The 22,470-nt window shown below is 41.6% G+C and overlaps 1 protein-coding gene across 1 annotated transcript in view; it reads left to right on the plus strand.

Moving 5' to 3' along the window:
• The window catches only part of CBLB (Cbl proto-oncogene B), a 209,788-nt gene that overhangs the window by 125,560 nt on the left and 61,758 nt on the right, over positions 1-22,470 (plus strand). Inside the window, exons 7-8 of the mRNA XM_088481111.1 lie at positions 14,110-14,197; positions 16,110-16,241. Of these exons, the coding sequence (XP_088337237.1) occupies positions 14,110-14,197; positions 16,110-16,241 (220 nt within the window). The remainder of the gene's footprint in view (positions 1-14,109; positions 14,198-16,109; positions 16,242-22,470) is intronic.

The raw sequence follows: 22,470 nt of genomic DNA on the forward strand, positions 1-22,470 counted from the left end.
CCACCATACGCCTTCATTTCATCTGGAACCATTTACATACCAGGGTGGCGCTACTTTTTTATTGTTGCTCTGGTTGGATAAACCACAGATGGCCAGGGATAGATTAGTCTGTTCACTCTTATCTGTAGCTTTCTGGAAGACAGCAGGTATAGATGCCTCACAGGAGCAGGGTCTTTTAACCACTTGCCTGGTATGGTCGCATCAGATGCGACCACGCTAAGCTGGGATTTTTGATGCGACTGTGTCAGATCGCCCACCGATGGCTCAGCACACCGGACTGGTCCCTATTCGACTTTGTATAAAAGGATGAACCCCAACTTGATCACACACCCATATACAGTGTATGTATATGTGTGTGTGTGTAAGTGTGTATGTATATATGTATATATATATATGTATATATATATATGTATATATATATTTATATAGACACACAATTACAGTATATGCAGACTTTACAAAGCATGAGGAGGGGGCTAAGAATCCTATACAATATACCACTGTTCCACTCTACTGTGAGAAATCTGCCTGGACAATGCTTTTAAATTGACACCGTTTTCAGTGGCATGATGGTTACTTCATTCCCCTGTCCAAGCACTACCAGGTCTGGGCTGGGAACCTAAACCTGGCTACACTATAAAATATATTGATGGTGTGCAAGCGCTCTGGGGTCCTGTTGTTAACTCAAAGGAATGTGTATCTATTATAATGTTTTGTAATTCTTGTTGTAGGGCTATATTGAACAATGTCTAATATATAAAGTCCTGGTGTGAACCACCTAGATAGACTGTAGGACGGGTGTTCTGTATAAAGTATTGTCCAATATAAAGGTCAGTTTGCAAAAACTTGAGGCTGAGTTTTCATCTGTGCATCAGTTGGATGTGATAATTAGTTTTTGTAAATAGTCTCTGAAGACTTCATATTTGTACTGATAAATTGTTACCAAACTCCTTCCGATGAGCTTAGCTTTGCATGGTATACCGTCACTCCACCTCAAAAATCAGAGACCACAGCATCAGGGACCAGTAGGCACTAGTGTGCAGTATACTAGGTAAGATGCATGGACTTATCTGGGTCTTGCCACTTTACTGCTAGTCCACCAACGTCCTCGCGGTACGCAGTCTACTGTGTGTGTTTTGCATCAGGGGGAAGGTTAAGATTATGGTAAAAAAAAAAAAAGTGATGTGTCAACCATTTCTCCCTGTCGACCCTTTAGCACTGTCGACTGTTTTGTACCTGTTGACTTATTGCATGTCAACCATTTTGTGTCGACCCATTGACTGTCAACCTTTACATTGTGATGTATTATACCACACCCTTGATGAAAATTTGTTCAGAAAGTACAAGATAACAGTTTATTTTGTATAATCTGTCCATTTCCTGTTCGGAAGCTGACCGCATAATTTGCAGTGATAGGCTTATCACAATGGCAGCAACAATTTTAAAGGTTTTATCAGTGTCTGAAAATGAATTGCACTTTGCTTTAGAAGTGATAGAACTGTGGCTACCTGGGACTGCTGCAGTCAGCAAATAATATGATCAGACACTCTAGCCAATGCTGTACATTTTCATATATTTAATGACATGATCTTTAACTACGAGTAGCTTTGCACAATGGTTCTTTTAAAGAAATTTTTTTCTACATTTTAAATGGTTTTTAAAGGCTTTTTGGGGGCAATACAATTCTTAGCGCCAGTGGCGTTCAGTGCTGGGCTCCTGACTGAGCAATTAAATTGTTGCTCTATTTGGACACAAACAGCTGCTGGCATTTGCGCTCATTCCTTACTGAGGAGGTGAGCAGAATGTGTAAAAAGTCCATGGTTTGGACACCCATACCAGAACTTTAGATGGGTTTAGCCGCTATACGCAGCTTATCCCTGTCTAATTGGGCGCGATAAACACGATAATTGGTGCCCACAACAATTGAATTGCTACATTGGGCAACCACTAATTATTGCAGCTCCCAAAAAATTTAATTGCTACATTGAGTGCCCATTCAGTATTGCAGAGCCCAAAACAATTGTCCCCTTTGAATTCCATGAATGTATTTAAAAAAAGTCCTTTCCATCTGAGGAATCGTTTCGTAACATTACTATGACATGTAAAGTGATCTTTACCATCTGTATGTAAACCTTTTTCAGATTTTTCAGTACTACTCTGCCAAATTGTACTATTTCTTTTATTCAGCAGTGTTAAAAACTCAATTCTTTCTAAGTACATAACCAAGGCTCATTATCAGTTGTTGGAAATTTTGCTTCCACCAACTTACCGACGACTATAGCGACGCGGGTCCCTATAGTAACCTGCTCAATATTGAGCAAGTTGACCTGCATGCACGGCTGATGGACGATATCGCTATCAACCATACGTGGCCGCGTATCGCTGGATGATGGTGAGTTGGTAGGGACCAAAAAATGAATGATATCGTTATCGTTCAAATCGACTCATTTATATCGCTACATGTGTACACACCATAACTCTTCATTATGCACATAAACCCATCATCTGTATTCAAACACAAACAAGAAAAACAGAGAAGATGCAGCACTCTTATGGAAAATTATTATTGTATGATTATATAAAAATGTCACACTTTCCCTTTCTCTGTATCTTCTGCAAAGCAATTAATAATTTTCAGAGGTTGTTAATCTGTGAGTCGGAACGAAACATGACTTCCCATGCTATTTACAGTGTTTCCATGATCCTCTTTGAAAACCTATTGTGTTAGACCTGTTGATAGCATCAATCATATTACTCATGATATTTTGCACATGTTCCCAGTTCCTATTTATCATATTTATAAAAAATAATATATTTACAAATTGTGAAGATAATGGAAAAGAAGTGCATAATTTAAAACTTAGAATGGATCTACTTTGCAACTACTACTTTAGTATCAAATAAATGTGAGGAATAGTTTAAAAAAAAAAAAAGTTTAAGGACTTCTATCTGTGCATCTTAAATTATAGCAGGTCCCAGACTAAATTTCCTCACCAACAACGCACTAGCTGAAAGTGGCATGGTGGTTCACTGTTAGCTGATGTTTTCTTGGTGATAAAACTTAATCTATTCAAATCATGAGAGAGCGTTGTTGGAGGTTTTTTGTGTTAATATTTTTAAATTTTTTCTTTTCTGGCCTTGCTGTATGTTCTAATGAATTTGAAAGATGTTGCTGTTAATTAAACAGTGGACATATATGGCTTGTAAATACTAGAAAAAAGTATATATCAGGCGCACACTATAAATATAGTAAATAGTGAAAAACAGCTAATAAAGCAGCTCTCAAAAGGGGTGTTTGGGAGCACCCCACAAAACTATTATTTATTAGCGCTCTGTTTTTTTTCATTTTTAATTGCGTATTCAAAGTAAATCTCTTTAGTGGAATATAAAATGACAATTTTAATAACAGTTAATCATAAGGCAACATAAATCATTGTAGAAATGGCCAATAAGACATATATCAATGATTAAAAGTAGGGATGTGCAGGCTCAGATAGGTTCGAGTTTGCACGCCGACTTCGGATTTTTCCCTCCAAAAAAACAGAACTCAGAAAGAGGCAAAACATCATCTTGCATGGACAAACATCATCATTCCTGCACTTTGTCCAGGAATGATGATGTTTGTCCATGCAATTAAAAGTAATACCATAAACCAGCTAAATGCTGATTTGAATGATAGTGATAAAAAAAAGTGTATAGTCCGAATTTAGTAAAAAAAGATTTGTTTCAAAAGGAGTATATAGAACCCACTCCTTACTGGTTAAATTGTAACCACATACATCGTTGATCCAAATACAGGAAAAATATGGTGGGAATCCAGTATTCCGGAGATAGAGGTTTTCTTTTTAGATAGTTACCAATTACTCACTCAACCTGCTCAGTGATAGTGTTGAAGAATACAGATCTGAAGAAACTGCTGGGGTATAACTTGGAGTTCCACTTGTCACTGATCAGATCACAGCATCAGCCTAGCCACGGTGAACGGGGCCGTGTAACCAAAGTTCACTGGCTCGATAAGTACTCACGGCTCCACTTGCGGCGTGGTCTCTATACTGCCCAGAACTCTGTGTCTCACGGATGCAGGGCAAAGTAGCCAGTATGAATGGTTCAAAGTCCTTAACGCGTTTCTCCGTTCTTTAGCAATTCTAACTGCTTCATCAGAAGGTAACCTGCTGGTAATTATGTGCTGCTATCAAGGAAACCAAACACCAGAGTTTAAACAACACTGAAATTTTCTTCCTACACTGGAGCAGGAACACCTATGTAGAACACAATTGATACTCAGGCACTGGAAGAGTGCACTGAACAGATTCTTACAATGGCTGGCTGCTGGTGATTCCCTGCATGAGTCATCAGTGCTGGAAATTAGTGGTAACACCTTAGAGATCAAACAGAAAAAGGTGTAAGGCGCTATTCAATAGAAAGGTAACTTTACTTGTTAATACATCAGTTAAAAGCAATATGGCATATACATATATCAATATATTAATATATAAAACAGACAATGCATAGAAAAAAAAATATAAAATAAATACAAAAATAAATAATTTAAACATAACCAGCAAATATCACATAAATAATCATATACCATGAACAAAAGATATGTGTGCAAAAAGAAAAATAAATATTTTGATGGACAAAGATAGGGATGAAAAAATGTGTCCGCAGGAAAAGTTAATCCAATTATTACTCCTTTTGAAGAATATTGTAATTTGTATCCTTTTATGGTGAACAGGTGCTTGTAGCACGATCGCTATCTGCTTGTAGCAATAGGATGTAAATGTAGAACAAATATAATAATATTATAACTGTGTTGCTTTCAGAAAAGACAATTTCCAGTGAGGATAAATCAGTTATTCCGATTTTGGAAATGTTTAAGCTGTGGATTTAGTTAAACATGGGTTGCAGGGAGAGTATAGGCAGCATGCAAGCATATAATTTTCGGATCGCAGAACTCAATCCCTGATGGTTATATATATATATATATATATATATATATATATATATATATATTTCAGTTTTAATGGAACCTGAGTGCCGCACAGCTGGGGATTGTAGTGAGTACAAAAATGTGGTGGCACCGGGCCAAGGTATTTATCTTTATTGAGAGTGCCGGATTATGGAACCATATATAATCTATATATATGTATATATGTGTGTATATATATATATATATATATATATAATGTTATAGAGAAAGCTTATTGTGGTGTAGAGAAACGCTATTTAGCCAGTTTCAGTGTGCTCAATCCCGCAATGCATTTTGCTGATCAGTGTACCTCGTTATAATGTGAAAAACTCAGGGGATATCCTCAAACAGCAACCCGTATTAGCTTTCAAGCTCTCCACAGGTGGGCAGTAATAACGCGTTTCTCCGCCTCACAAGCCCGTCAGCTTAACAAGTAAAGTTACCTTTCTATTGAATAGTGCCTTACACCTTTTTCTGTTTGATTTTTCTGTTTTTCTGGGGGGTTATCCAGTGTTCGCCCACCTGCAATAGGCGAGCTGTCAATAAGGTACTGCCAATCAGCATTACATAATAGATCTGTCTAAATAGTAGGTTTAGCGCCTGGTTTTGTGTTTTTGATTACCTAAGAGATCAGGTGGGTTCTGTTAAGTAATCGGTGCAGGGCCGGCTCTATGATTGTTCGACCAGTGCGGTCGAACAGGGGCGCCACCCATGGAGGGCGCACCCCTCCCCAACATTCTGCTGTTCTGTCACACTGTTCCACCCAGGGGCCGAAGTGGCCCGTAGGTGGTCAAATTGGGAGGTTGGGGACCCCCACCGCCGGTGCTGTGCGGCGGTGCCGGACCCTGGAGTTTGAATGGATGCTGCGCACATGAGCGCGGCATTCATTCAGTGATGGGAGAGGGCTGGGGGAAGCCCAGCTACTGAGGCTCCTCCCAGCCTGATGTTATTTGGAGGCGTGCCATGCAGGCACGCTTCGCAATAACGTCACGTAGGGGCGTGGCCTATGGTAGTTAGGTCATGCCCCCATTTTCGGTCTCGCGCTATGTTGGGACGCACTGTAGAGAGGCGGCACAGGGTGCTCTGACCACTGAGCCGGCACTGAATCAGTGGCTTACAGCAGGGCCGCAACTAGGGGGGGCTGGAGGTGCATGTGCATGGGCGGGTGCGCCACTGTACCCGGTGCCAGTGACCTCCAGCCCGGCGCTGCAGAGAGGCTCCAAGCCGGACGTCCGCTGGTAAAATGTATTACCAGCGGGCGCCCGGCTCCTTCTCTGCAGCGACGAGGTGTAGCCAGAGCCGGAGGCTGGAGTTCTCTCCCGAACTCCCGCTTCCGGCTCTCCCCACGGGCACTATGGGAGAGGAGCAGCCGGCGGACCGGACGTGACGTTGGATGCAGGAGCAGGGTTCAAGGTAAGTATTTTTTTTTTAATAAGCTGCGCTACAGGGGCATTATTATGGGGACATGGGCATTACCACAGGGGCATTACTATGGGGGCATGGGCAATAATGGATATTACTAATGGGGCATGAGCACTACAGGGGCATTACTATTGGGGCATGGGCACTACAGAGGCATTACCACAGGGGCATTACTGTGGGGGCATGAGCACTACAGGGGCATTACTGTAAGAGCACTATAGGGATATTACTATGGGGGCATGGGCACTGCAGGGGCATTACTATGAGAGCATGGACACTACAGGGGCATTACTATGAAAGCATGGGCACTACAGGGCATTACCACAAGGGCATTAATATGGGAGCATGGGCACTACAGGGGCATTACTATGGGGGCATTACAATATGGGCACTATTGCTATGGGGGCATTATCATATGGGCACTACTACAGGGGCATTACCTCAGGGGGCATTACTTTAGGGGCACTGCTGCAGAGGGAATTACCAGGGGGGGGGCGCCAAATTACTGTCTTGCCCCTGGTGACAAAAATCCTAGTTTTGACCCTGCTTACAGCGTTGTTCGACTGCTGGTACTGAAAGCCCCTATGTATTTATACACTATGGATAGCTGATGTGATTCAGGAAATAATTATACACAAAGTAGTAGGGTATTAATTATTTATTTCTTTTTTTTTGCAGAATGTTGATATATGCATTTATTGTGGTAAAGTAAAAGATCTACCTTTTTATTAAGGTGTGTATACTATACTAGTATTTTGGACTAGTACAGTATACATCATTTGCTAGGTCCTCGCTATTGTGCAGGATCTTTTTTTTCTCTTTTCCACTATTCTTTCTATTTACCCCTATTCTTCCTCTATTCTCCCTGTTCCTATTATCTCCCCAATCACCCCTATTTCCCCTATTCATATCGTCTCCCTATTCATATTCTTCTTCCTTTTCCTCCCATCACCACTTATTCTTTCCGCTTTTTCTCCTGTATCCACTTTTTCCTCTCTCTTTTCCTATTGTCTCAACCTATTCATCTTCCTTTTCCTCCCATCTTCCCCTATTCTACACTCTGTACCTTCCTTTTCCCCTATTCTACCTTCTATTCCTCCCAGCTCTCCATTCTACCCTCTATTCCTCAAGTCTCCCTTTATTGAAAGTCTATTCCTTTTCTCTCTTTTTGATACATGTTATTACTAGGTAGGGCTGGGAGAGGAATAGATTATTTTCCAGGGGTTAATGGAGGCGGCATGTAGGAAGGTGGCGAACCCACTCACATTCAGTGGGCTTTGGTATGTCAGGTCAACAGTTGTCATGCCGATTTGCATAAGGTCCACATGAAAATGTCGGCATGATTTTAATGTCAACATTCTGCATGCCTACATAGATGACATGTCGACTTGATAAAATGTTGAACTAATGTCCCTGGTGGCCCAGAGGTCACTTACCTGATCCCTGGCAGCGGCTCCTCCAGCGTTGTCTTTTCGGTCCTGGCGGTCATGTGATCAGCAGTTCCAGAGCAGATGTCTGACAAGTGGAGGTTACAGTGAGTAATTTTCCCCCAAAATCCCCTCCCTTAGTGCTTAACCCTAATCTTCAGCCCCTGCAGCCGTACCCTAACCTCTCCCCCTTGTGCTTAACCTTAACTCCCAGCAGCACCTAATTGTAACCGGTGGCATTCTGAGACTGTTGACATTTCAAATGGCGACATGGTTGGGATGTTGACATGTTGAAGTATCTAACTGTTGATCAGATACCGTGATAGAAACCCTCTTTCTTCTATTCCATTCATATTTCCTTTACTCAGGGCTTTCTGGCTAGAAATTCGTGCAAAAATAGTCTTTTATGGGAGTGTCACGGGCGTGTCAGTGAAAGCCGCTGCATACACAGAAACACAACCAACCATAGGAGGCCATAATCAGATGGAGAAATGGCACCTGCCTCAGGGAAGGTGCATGTGTCAATGGGGCGACCAATGATGACATAAAAGGATGCACCAATCGGTATTACTGCATGTACAGACGCTGAAAGTGGACGTCTCAGTCCTTGTACATCCAGCCACATAGATTTACACAAGGGAATGAGTTTGTAGCGGCATTTGCATAGTCAGACGACTGCCAATAGACGCTACTACGTGTTACTCAGAATCAGGCCCTAAGCCTCTAGAGCCAAGCATCTCTTGCATTTTATGACATTGAACATTTTCCAAGGGCTAGAAGCCTAGAGAATGTCACATAAGGATAGCCGAGAGAGCCATTTGTTCTACTTTCTATAGATCATCTTAACTTAATATTTGCTACAGCATCACCCTAAATATCACTCATATTTCCAAGGTTGACACCGTGACTTTCTGTACTGAAATTCACAATAATTTAACCAAGAGGTTTCCAATAGTGGTCCTCAAGGCGCCCCAACAGTTCAGGTTTTAGATAGATCCATGGTTGAGCACAGGTGGTTGAATCAAATTGACTGAGGTACTATTTAAGTCACCTGTGGTCAAGCATGGATATCCTTAAAACCTGGACTGTTAGGGTGCCGAGTTTGGGAACCTCTGGTTTAATCTGTCCCATGGTCACTGATAAAGATTCACCCAGACCAGACCTGCATGTCCTCTGCCTTGAACACCTCGGCAAGGTTCTATGGAAACCATTCCCTGTAGTTTCATCAAATACATTCCTAAATACTTCACCTCAGCCTGGTGGATGAAATCCTGACGCTGGAAGGCTGGCAGGTGAAGATCCCGACTGAGGTGAGTAACTACCCTATCCCTGCCTTAGGGGTGCCTAACCCTAACCTCACCCCCCACCCCATAGTGCCTAGCCCTAACCCCCCAGGGGTGGCTAAACCTAATCTTCCCCCTCCCCGCACCCTAAACCTAACCCTCCCGGGGGGGGTGCATAACCCTAACCTCCCCCCGGTGGTGCCTGACCCTAACCTCCCCCTTCCACTAGCCTAACCCTAACCCACCCAGGGGGGGGGGGGGGCGGTGCCTAACTCTAAGTCCCCCCGGGAGTCCCTAACCCTTACCCCCTGCGGCTATGAGATCCCGAACTCCCGGTTTACCTACCTTCGGAATGCCGGGCGTCGGGATTTCGGCATGGGGCTAATGATAGGCGTCGGAATTTAGATGCCTCTCATTAGTCGCATGCCGGGCTTTCACTTTCGGGAAGCCGGCAGTCGGCATTTCGACCGTCTGTTTTCCTGACTACATCCCGTGCTCTATATTCAGCAAGTAACTCTCCTTATAAACTAGCATAGTTTTCCCAGGTAATGTAGATCCCGGAGTATGATACAGTTCTGTTCTTTTTAAAAACATGCAATAGGACTTCAGCAGATTCCCATTAGACCTGCTGAGTTTACACTGTGGCTCTTGAGAAATGACCACTTAAAAGGATTCTTGCACTCATTCCATGAGAAGTCAGTTCAGCACCTCTTCTCAAGCATGTTTTGTTGTGGATCAATTTGTGATTTTCAGTCAGTAACAACGTGCAAAGCTCGAGCAATTTATTTAATAATCTTTAGATAAAAATATATTAATGACTGAATAATCTGCAAACTAGTATCAAGTTAAAGACTTTGAAAATATGTAGATATTAATTAATAAAACACTGAAATCAACTGGTTATTAGTAAGTACATAATGCACAGTCAAATCATCATACTTATTGTTTCTTTCCTATACTAGTCCTAAAAATATGTTCATTGTATACAGGAATAATTTCAATAATACATGGTATATGTAATTTGTGAATATTCGTTCCAATTGAGTTTTTTTCATGTAAACAAGTTAGATGAGATACAACAGTCTGATTGGACTGGTATTTAGAACTGTTAATCATGTTAAGAAAATCGAAAAGAATTGCTAATAAAAACATGTCCTAAGAATTACCAACTGAGAAAATATGCAGTTCTAATTGCTATTAGGGCACCAAAATTCAATTTGGGATCTCACTCTTCCATTTTAGATGATTGGAAATGAAAATATTTTTAACCAAATCATTTTATGATACAAACATTACATACTACAGATGTTAAATAAACAACACAGTAGGTGTCTGCGCTGATGTCAATACATGAAACACATGTCTGGATAAATATATCATAAAAATTTATTTATACATATATTAAGAATATATAAATGAACTGCAGTTCAATATTACAATTAGATATACACACACAAAAAATATATATATATATATATCTGAATACTGTCAATGTACAATATAGAAACAAAAATGACTAAATATATTGTTGCATCCAAATCGACATACCAATATTGCACTGTAATAGTACATAGGACATCTGATTAAATGAAGCTGGAAATTTGGCAATTATCTATATTCCCAGCATCCGTTATCACCTGTAATGCATAGTGAGTGATTCTGATACTAGATGAAAAACGTGTCCAAAAACAGAACCTGCTAGCACATTGAAGGGATGTCTTAAACGGATGAATAAATCCTATGATAAAATGAAAATTGATAAGGTTGCAGACTCTGGAGCCAGAGATACTCCTAACAACCTCAAATTGAATCCTTAATCCCACTGGTTTGTAGGCTGGAACGAGCTCCCCAAATCCTTACCTGTAAGGGTTTCCCAAAATGGTAGTGCAGCCAATGTGTGTGGCTAGGTCGCGCCGCTGCGGCAGCTCCCGACCAGACTATGAGGCAGGGTGGTGCCGCTCTGGCGGCTCCCGACTGACCTGAGAGGCTGGGTCGCGCCGCTCCGGTGGCTCCCGACCGGACTGTAAGGCTGTGTCGCACTGCTCCGGTGGCTCCCGACCGGACTATGGGAACCAGGGATGATGAAACAATGTGCGGAGAGTTCACCTCAGCATGCAGACTCCGGAAAGATGAAACAAAGTGACAACTGCTGACTCCACGTGTGTGGCCGCAGATGTATCCAAGCACAAATACTGATGTATAATACGGCAACTGCCGCCAGTAATTGATGTGTGTAAATCCAGAAATACCACACAATAGGTGTTTGAAGACTGCAGTCAGCTCAATTCTGCAGGAATTCCTCTGGTGTCAGCTGCAGGTGTTTATACTAGATAGTATCTGAACAAAAAGCGCGCCATATTTTCTTTTATACATACTACAGATGTGTCACCATACATCTAGCCTCTTTGCGCGTTAAAGAGTCCTTCAAGTCGCACCATGCCATGAAAAGGACACACTAGTAGCTTTTGCTGAGTAAAATGCTATGCAGCATGCCTATGTTCTGTGTGCGACTGCGGGTGAATCTGCATGTGAAATGCTATGTTACAGTATTACAGCCGCTGACACTGTAATGTTGTATTTTGCATGCAGTAACACCCGCACTCGCACACAGAACATAGGCATGCTGCATATCATTTTAATCTGCAGAAACTGTGTTTTCTGAATAAGACACACTGTAAGGGAAAAAGTGGCGCTATCGTGTTGCACAGTGCTCACACGTTCTGTGTAACGCGACTTGTAGTGCATGGATGATAGATGTATGTGGACACATCTGTACTTGAAATGTACTAACACAAAGGAGAGTACAGTACCATGCAATGCATTGATCATTTTCTATATACTGTGCTACGTAGAGGTTAAATATATACCCTCCGATATAATGGGGATTTCAGCAGCATAACACAGAAATTATTAGAGTGTTTCCTAGCCGAACTTTAACTCCCCAGTATTTACTTTTTCTATATTTAAGTAATTAAATTTTGTGGCAGCATAACATTAATTAAAAATAAATAAAGATAAAATTATTGATTTAATGATCTCAAGTATCCTGATGTGCACAGCATTGTGTGAAGTATCCTGATGTGCACAGCATTGTGTGAAGTATCCTGATGTGCACAGTATTGTGTGAAGTATCCTGATGTGCACAGTATTGTGTGAAGTATCCTGATGTTTGTACTATGAAAAACAAGATTGACTACAAGCTGGTGTCTGCCTGAAGTCAACAGTAGGAAAGGGGACCTGCCAGCAATGGGTCTTTTTATCTCCTTCTCTGTTTTCTTTTTGAATTGAGTAGTCTCAGGTTTAGATCTGAAGGTAAACAATGATAACAAAGCTACAGACTACAATGCAGGAAAGATTTAAGGTCATATCTTACAGTGTTTACAAAACCTGTATACCATAGAAGAACTATTTTGCAAAATGTGTGTCGTCATTTTAAGATCATAAGTGATTAAAAATATTGAATACCTTACTGTCCTCAAATTAAAACTCTAGCTAGAAACACTACATTTTAATAGCATTAATAAAAGTAATAGTAAAGCACTTCTAAGTAGTAAAAAGAAAGGTATAAAGGTATAAACTGTGGACAAATTAGAGTGCATTAGGTCACATATAGTGTATAAATGGGGTTAACCAGCAATAGCTAATTGTTACAGCAAAATCAAACAAAAAACGCTTTAAAAACGAAGTTTCTTATTAAACATGAGCTACAAGAGGTATGACTTTGACCTGTTTAACTGTAACTACTAGGGATGTGCAGGCTCGGTTCTACTCGGTTCCGAACGGAACCGAGTAGAACCGAGCCTGCACATCCCTAGTAACTACATATACAAAATCACCTGCAAGCCAATAATTCGAGGTACAATAGAATCCTAAAAATCTGAAACACAGATAGTTAGATGCTTAGGGCCCAATAGGCTTGACACCAGTGCCAGATTACGCTGTCACTAGGCATATTGCTGATTTCCTTACTGATCCATCCATTACAACATACCTTTATAATTCTTTAGCAACATAAACTTTCTTCTCCTTGTATTCAACATTGTAACACATAAATCTAGTTCTCCAAACAAATAGCACTGAGGGGAGATGAGGACAGGAGAGAGGGAAGGAAGAGCAGCCCACTACTTGGTTTTGTTGTTAATTTTAATAATTTATTCATTTAACTGGCAGTTAGGATTATGCAGATGTTGAGTTGGTCCCTCAAGAACTACCTGTTGAGTAGGGGCGTAAGGGGCCTATACTTTAGTAATCAATTGTCCTAATTCTGCGTTTTGCCAATATTTTGCAAAAAAAACTCAATGTATGGGGTTTGGCGAGTCCAACCAGAAACTTATCTGAACCGTTGAAATAGCAAACGGGGGCGTTTCTACCTCGTTTTCCGGGAGTTGCAAGGCCAGGGACTGTATCGACCGACGCAGCTTCCTGCCCTCGCAAGCTGTCCAGCCTGAGTAAGCGGAGGCTTACTCATCTGGGCGGTGGCCCGGCACCGTCCAATATCTCGACTACCGATGGTCGAGATAGTAACCCTAGCTTGCGACCTCCATCGCAGTCCTGAGATCGCAAATGCAGCAGGGGGTGTCATACACCTCTGGCCGCATTTACCTATTAGCAAGGACGGAATTGCACAGCTGCCTGCGTGTTGCTTTGCAATTCCATCTGATGCTAAATCACCCCCTTTGTCTCACACTTCCCATATATCTTCGTCTTGTGTGAATACAAAAGCTTCTATGTGCTGCCTAGTAACAAGAAACCAATATAATTGGGGTGTGGTATAAAATTGTTAGGGGAATAACCAAATTGTGATATTCTAAAGTATTACCAAGGAGGCAGTCACAGATTCATAGGCTTGCAGATGAATAGCTTAAAACTATATCATTTTTATTTATTTATAGAACTGCTTTTAAGTGTTCAGTCTTGTTTGAAGTCCTGTATTACTACACCATTTCTGATATTCACTAGCACTGAGGGGAGTTTGACACTAATAACTGGCTTGTGTTTTTCTTCTTAGCTATCTATTTCCTGATGGACGAAGCTACAATCCTGACTTGACGGGTTTGTGTGAGCCTACACCACATGATCACATAAAAGTTACACAGGTAGCTGCCATTTCATTTATTTCTCTTGCTGCTTCTTATAAAGACATTTTACTGAAGGCTTCACATAATTGTAACCAAGTATTCTATAAAGCCTCTGCAAAGTGTATAACAAGTAACCACTGTGACTACAATTCATAATTTGCTGATATGGTATCCAATTGAGCAATATAACTGTTCATATGTTCTGTAACAAACACTTCCATCAACTTATCCCAGTATGTAAAGAGCAAATATGTGACACTCTTAATTATTGCAAGCTCCATTATCTTCAAGTATAACATTAAACCAGGAATTGCTATAGAACGGCACACTATAATATCACATCATATAATATTAATATTATAATTATTAGGCATATCGGCACCTGTTGAGATGACCAGAGCCGTAACTAGACTTTTTAGTGCCCTGTGCCAGAAAGGGCATTGGCGCTCCCTCATTTTTCAAAGGGACATAATGCACCCAAAAAAGGGGAATGGCCTCATGGGGAAGGGCCAGGGAAGAGATAGGAGAGGCCAGGAGATGATGGGAATGAAATAAGAGGAAGCTATAAGTGAGAATGATCATAAACATAAATTTGACAGGCCCAAACAGCGCCCCCTGACCTGTGGTGCCCTGTGCGATGGCACCGGCCGCACTACCCTAGCTGCGGCCCTGGAGATGACATATGAGGTATGACGGTGCTTAGGGCTTTGTGGGTTAGGATCAGTCATTTGAATTAAATTCTGGAAGATGAGGAGAGTCACTGTTAGATATATGGAAACGTGGTGTGTGGTTAGAGAGGAAGATCAGTCTTGATGCGAGTTCTGGTAGCATTGTGGGTGAGCATAACTGGACATATTTTAAAGGTGGAGGCGAAAGGACTGGTTGACTTAATGTGGAGATTAAAGGCAGTGGACTTGGGAGACTGATTAAACTGCTGTGTTATTGAGGGAGATTTGAATGATAGTGGTAATTCTTGGAGGAAGTATGATGAGCTCTGTTTTGTATACGTTGAGCTTTAAGTAGTCTTGGGACATTCATATGGAAATAAGAAAGTTGGTAACACAATTTAGTACGGAATGGGTGAGGTAGGGTTGGGTGTGTCAGTGATTTGTTTTCTGTGACAAAAGCAAGAACATCAACTGATAGATGAAGTGGAGGGGAGATTATGGCACGAGTAGAGATGGCAAAATAGCACTTCGATCAGAGCATCTCCAAAACGACAGGTCTTGCGGAGTGTTCCTGGTATGCAGTGGTTAGTAACTACCAAAAGTGATCCAAGGAAGACAACCTGTGAACCGATGACAGGGTTATGGTCGCACAAGATACTAACCGCTGCATACCAGGAACACCCCACAAGACTTGCCGTTTTTTGGAGATGCTCTCACCCAGTCATCTAGCCATCACAATTTAACCATTGTCAAAGGCGTTTAGATCCTCACGCTTGTCCATTTTGCAACACTTCAAGATCTTGCTGCCTAATATATCCTGCCCCTTGCCAGATGCCATTGTAACGAGATTATCAATGTTATTCACTTCACCTGTCATTGGTTTTAATATTAATGCTTCACTGTATATATACACATTACATTATACACTTCTGATCAGTTTAAATCCTGTTTATGAGATTTCTGTTTTTGTAATCACTCTCTTGTATTACTCATACTGTATGTTAGGACCAGTTGCCCTGTAAAGGGAAATATGAGCAAGTGTGTTCCATATTAAAATATAATTTACTATAGATTGTTGAAACCGAGCCGCCCAGTACTGCTCTGGAGAGTTAATAGCTGAAACCTATAAAATCTTTAAAAGTTGTTGTTTAGGGGTCTGGACAATGGAGTGACTGGAGAGGGTGTGGGAACAAATGCCTTGTTATAGACATTTTAGTTAAAGTAATTGTTTTGTTTCGGGTTTTTTTTTTTTCAAATTTCAGGAACAATACGAACTGTACTGTGAAATGGGCTCTACTTTTCAGCTGTGTAAAATATGTGCAGAGAATGATAAAGATGTGAAGATTGAGCCATGTGGACATTTGATGTGTACTTCTTGTCTAACGTCTTGGCAGGTACAGTCACTTAATATAAGATTTATATTTTCAATTGTACAATTGCCGTTGCTAGAGGGTATTGAAAATAAAGGTCAATAAAAAAAAAGCTATGTGAGGTGCTTTCCCTGCTGTGTGAAATGCTTGTGCCTTAAACCTCTTGGTAGGAAATGTCCATGTTAATTTTGCGTTTGATATCTGCTTAAGTACAAATAGTAATTTTAAGACTAATCTAGTCAATGTATAAATTTCTATAGTATAATGTACAAAATTATGCCTGATTAAGATCTCACTGGTGCAATGATCATGCATCTCTTTATTGTACAGCCTACAGCCTTGTTGGTTTGTAACCATTGGCATAAATCTAGTAAATGGCTGTGAAAGCAGAACCCATTCTTTTTCATGCCCACGTTTTTACTAGCGCTCAGATGTGTTCTGTTTACTTTTAAGTTCCAAACATATCTTGCTCTATGTGTTTAATGCGGGTTAGTTCTTTGAGCAAGCATACAGTGACCTCCAGTGGGTTCAATCCTCCCTCTAATGCCTAAGCCTAACCCTAATACTTTCCAACGATATTAGGTATGTTTTGGGATCGTGACACATATCAGCGATAAGTATTAGGGGTTACCTACTACCGACAGCGGGATGCCACTGTCGGTATTGTGACTATCGTCATACTGACTTATACAAGTCGTGGTCACAACTTGTCTCCGTCGAGCAGAACGCCTTCCCTGGTTGTTCCGGTTCCCTCAGTTGCTAGGTGATCGGAACACCTCAGGAAGCCACATGCTATCCTTAGCACTGCGTGATTGGATGATCCTCCTATTTGTACACGCTGGCCTATTGCCGTCCCACCGACTATAGCTTTCCTGTGGGTTCCCTCGGCTCGGTTGCATGGTAAGCTTTCTGTTCCGCCTCGTGGTGAAGATTCTGGTTTTCTCGAAGGGCTTCCATGCTGTCTCCGGCTCTCCAGCTTCTCCTACGGCTTCCTAGCCACGCCAACTACCAACTTTCTACCATCAGCTTCGCCGCATCATTGGCACCTTAGCCGTACCAGCAGCTTCCATGCTGTCTTTGGCTCTCCAGCTACTCCTGCGGCATCCTAGACACACAAATACAACCGTGCTGCCATCGGCCCCCAAAGCACCTACTACCAACTTTCTACCATCTGCTTTTTGCCGTATCATTGGCACCTTAGCCGCACCAGCAGCTTCCGTACTGTCTCCGGCTCGCCAGCTGCTCCTACGGCTTCCTACCCGCACCAATACAACCATGCTCCCATCAGCTCCCAAAGCCGCAGCACCTACTACCAACTTTCTACCATCTGCTTGCGCCGCATCATTGGCACTTAGCCGCAACAGCAGCTTCCATGCTGTCTCCGGCTCTCCAGCTGCTCCTAAGGCTTCCTACCTGCACTAATACAACCGTGCTGCCATCGGCTCTCAAAGCCGCAGCACCTACTACCAACTTTCTACCATCGGTACATTTGCCACACCATCGGCTCCCAAAGCCACAACACTCACAGTCCGCTTTCTACCATCGGTACACAAACTGCACCTCTCTAAGCCACACCATTGACTCTTCCTGTTCTAACTCTTTCCCTCATCACTGGATTCCTTCCGACACGCCTGTAAGCTGCTACTACTCCGAGCAGTAAGTCCAGGCGGCCGCGGAAGACGTCGAAAGCCTGAGTTCTAGATGGCCTACTAGGAGTGGTCACTGGAATTCATAACATTGACCATCTGGATCCTGATTACATCCCCCTCAGTAACAATAAAATAGAAAAGAAAAAGTTAGAGCAATAAACTACTTGACATACATTTTCACTGGCCTTTTTATTAACGTCCATTGCAACATTAGTGGTTGCCTGACCTTACTCTGTTGTGGCTATATAGGTTTACTAAATCAATTTTACATGCATAAAAATAAGTATGATTATTTGTATACACAAATTTATAGGGATGTGCATAAAAGAACAGCCAATATTTGAATATTATATTGCATATAATGTATTGGCTTACGAATTGCCTTAATTTTATACATTTGTTTAAGACAACATTTTTCATGTTTTTTATTCAAAAGAGGTTGGGGATTGAAAGATATACAGTATTTAGGTAGACAGTCAATGGGTCGACACCAAATTTTCGACAGGGTCAAAAGATTGGCTCAAAATGTTTTAAAAAAAAAACGGTCAACGCTTAATGCTTAATTTTTTTACTTTTTTCAAAAATTTTTTAGCCCTAATCCTCACCCTAACCGTTCCCCTGGTGCCTAACCCTAACTCTCCCCTAATGTCTAACCTTACCCTTCCGCAGCCTAATCCTCCACCAAGCTCCTTACTAAAAATCGTGAAAAACCATGTGTCAGCCTTTTTGGCGTCGACCTTTTATATGGCGGCCTTTTCTGTGTCGACTATTTGTATGTTAACCTATTTACTACCTCACAGGTTCTCAAACTCTGTCCTCAGGACCCCACACAGGTCATATTTTCCAGATCTCCTCACAGAATCACAAGTGAAATAATTAGCTCCATCTGTGGCTCTTTTAAAATGTGTCAGTGAGTAACTAATACACTTGTGCACCTGCTAGGTGATCAGAAAAATGTGAACTGTGTTGGGTCCTGAGGATGGACTTTGAGAACCACTGTCTATCCTACTAACCAAAAGCTACTCATACCCCTTTTCCACCAGAATACTTTGTTGGACCCGGTATTTTGAAAACTGGTCCAACCCGGATCGGACCCTGCTTCAGACCCTTTTCCACTGCACTTTGACCTAGTGGTGGTTGTGTACATGTGTACGTGGCCTTCTCCCACCTGCACACTAGCGACACTCTGCAACAGATACCGTTTCGATTTTAGTGAATGTAGTGTGCTTTCTCTCTCCTCCATGGGGGAACACAGGGATCATGCTGAAGTACTGTTCCCAGACCAGGGATCCAGGAGCCTTTCTGGGGATGCTCTAGTTTTGTGTGTGTGAGCTGTGTGTTTAGTGATTTTCCTTCTCCTTACTCTTCCTCCATTCCTTGTGCTTGTTAACGTAACTGGTCCCCCTAGCATTGAAGGCAGAGTATAGGAAGAGGCTCCCTATGCTACTGGGTAAAATAATTTATCCATTTGGTGCCCTGACTCCTCTGCACCCTATACCCCAGCATGATCCCTGTGTCCCCCAGGGAATCCGAGAAAAGGATTTAAAGGTAAGGACAAAAATCCCCTTTTTTAAAAATGTTATACTTACAATTTGAACTTTACACTGGGGTCTCTGTGGGTTGCGCCATCTCGGGGTGTGACTCTACTACCTCGTCTATGATGCCATTTATGCTGTCATCATTGGTGGAGGAATCCATTTCATCTGTGGGGCCATCGGACACAAGGAGCGATGATGATGGGCTGCATTGGGAGTACGGCAGGCTTGCTTGTGTACTGGCTGGGGTTTCTTGGCTGTTCTCTAGAACAGACATCTGGCTGGAGGAGGATATGCCTTGTGGCTGAACATGCTGTAGCATAGACCACAGTATGGCCATTCCAAGCATGCAGCAGCGATTTTTCTATTATTATCATGCACTTTAGTAAAGTGTTTGTGCAAGGCTTTTTGTTTATATACGACCTGTTGTGTAATCGGTTGATGCCAGAATCTGAGAGATGTTCCAATATGCAGCTGCATTTTTCACGGTGCCTGTCATATGCCTTTTGATTTCCTGCTATCCCCTATTAAGGAGTAGCTCTCTGGTCTCTGTATGTCCAGATAAAGGCAGACATGCTGCTGTTGTAGGTGTTTTGGTCAGTCTGTGGCTATGGCTGCATGTGTTGCTCTCTGGGTCTCTAACAAATTATATGATATCAGAGCACCCCAGAAACTCCAATAAGCATCTTTTGGCATGACTCGGATCAAATAACCCGGTTTGCACCATTTCCACTGCACCATTACCCTGGTCCTTCCCGTGTCCAACCATGGCTGCTACCTGGGTTTGATTCCCGAGTCACTTTACCCAGGTTATATTTTTGGGACTCTCTTCCACTAAGCCATGACCCGAGTAGCCCAGTAATTACATGAGTTATTGTGGTAGTGGAAAAGCGGTATTAGTGGTTTCGTGTTTTCCTTGAAAACATTTTATTTTTTCCTTTGCTTGTTCTTGACTATTCAATCCACAGTAGGGATTATTTGTTGTGTATTATTTTTTGTTTGTTTTTAATGACCCGTAAAATCCAAAGTTATTCTGCACAGTGGGCAATTTCTTCAAATATTTGCATTTAACAACTTAAGTTACATCTGCCATACTGCTTTCCTAGCTGTCTTTTTTTTTTTTCTTTTTAATATGTAAATAAATGATTTAAAATAATTGCCAAGCTTGCCCACAAGTATGACTGAGTACATATATCCATGGATGTAAAAACTGTTACCAAAATATTATCCATCTACATTCACCTTAGGTATGTGCTTTATTTTCTAACTATGCCCAAGTTCCTCAACTGTGAACAGCAACTGACAGAAATCAATTTCACTTTATGCAGAATACGTGGCTAGAATGCAGTAACTTCATTTTACCCGCTTTAATGCTTGTTAAGCATTTTGTGTGTTATATCTTTTGATTTCTGAAATTTATTGGCATCTAATTTTTCACAGGCAGACATATTGGTCAGATCCTCACAAATACAACTTACCTTATTTTTAAAGAGAATTTGGCAGGTTTGTGTAAAGCTGTGTAAAACTTGTAGACTTTTTAGATGTTGCTGCTAATTTAGTCATGGGATCTTATTCAGAATGTATGGCACGTGAGTTATTTTTTTGTTGCTTAATTTCTCTTAATAAAGTTTAGCGTGGCTGAAATTCACTAAAACACGCAGTCTAACTATTTTAATTTCACATGTTGCCAGTTGCTCTCCTTTTCTAATAACCCTGCTGTCTTTATCTAAAACATCGCCCAGGGGGGAAGGGGAGGTATGAGATGAGCGCACTCTTTCAGCGCGTGAACAAATGGTGTGCCCATGCAAATGGAATGGAATCTACACAGTAAGGGGGCAGGCCAGCATCCCCGGGAGTGCTGGGCCAGGCCCTAGAGTGATGAAATGGGGCAGGCCAGGAGACCATGCTTCTTCTCTGGGCCATATGTGCCAACTCTCCCTCATTGTCAGGGAGACTCCCTGAAACAGTAGCAATCTCCCTGTCTCCCTGAAGAGCCTAGCAATCTCCCTGATTCTAACTTACTGCCATTATGAATATATTATATATAAAAATAAACCGATATCTACATTCAAATTGGATCATTAGTATCATTTTCCTGCATTGGTTATAAGGCACAATGATCCCTATGGCTACATGCATTTTCTGAAAAGCGATAGTGTGTTTTAATCAACAAATAGATCTTACTGACTGCTTTGGGGCTCATTTACATTTGGATGTAAGTCAATTTTATGACACGCCTCTCAGATGTAGCTGTACACGCCCCTCAGACCAGATGTATGACACGCCCCTCAGTGTATGACACGCCTCTCACATGTACTACACGCCTCTCAGATGTAGCAGTACACGCCCACTTTACCGTCGCACTCATAGGTGCTGCTTTCACACTCTACCTGAAATGCATTTTCAAAAGTAGGCAAGTATGCTCTGGGCGCTCCCATGTGGTGTCTGCCAGGAGTCTCTCCAAGATGTTGGGAGGTAGACATTGATTGTTTATAGGACTTGTATCCAGCTCACCTGTTTTGGTTTTATTTTATATAGCAGAAAATGTATTTATGGTAATTTTGGTATATCAGCGTTCTTCATAAATCTAGCTACACTTTATAGTTATTTAATTTCTTAATATAAAAAATACACACTATGCTACACTGCAAACTCCCTGAACAAGATCACTTATAATAAACATCGCTACACCAAGGGTTCTCAACTCCAGTCCTCAAGTGATAATTGTATTTATATAGCTCTTTTCTCCATCAGGACTCAGTCACTTTACAATACCAGAAACAAAGCACAGGTGTTAAGTATTAAAGAAAGAAGACAACAAACCAAAAACAATTAACATAACAGGTACAATGGACATAATGTAGCGATTTTGGGAAATAGCTTCCATAGGTCTTATATCCCACTTACGAAGGGTACCAGGTGAGGCAGCCATTTTGGGTGCACTACATAGGTTACCCTGGGTTGAATAGGTAACACCTAGAAGAGATGACAAAAATGGGAAGTTACAGCGTACTAAAGCTAGCAGCAGGGCCCCTTACATAGCCATCAGTTCCATGTACTGATTTCTAT

The sequence above is a fragment of the Taudactylus pleione genome, unplaced genomic scaffold (genome assembly GCF_031769625.1).
Source record: "Taudactylus pleione unplaced genomic scaffold, aTauple2 ptg000265l, whole genome shotgun sequence".
NCBI classification, from domain to species: domain Eukaryota; kingdom Metazoa; phylum Chordata; class Amphibia; order Anura; family Myobatrachidae; genus Taudactylus; species Taudactylus pleione.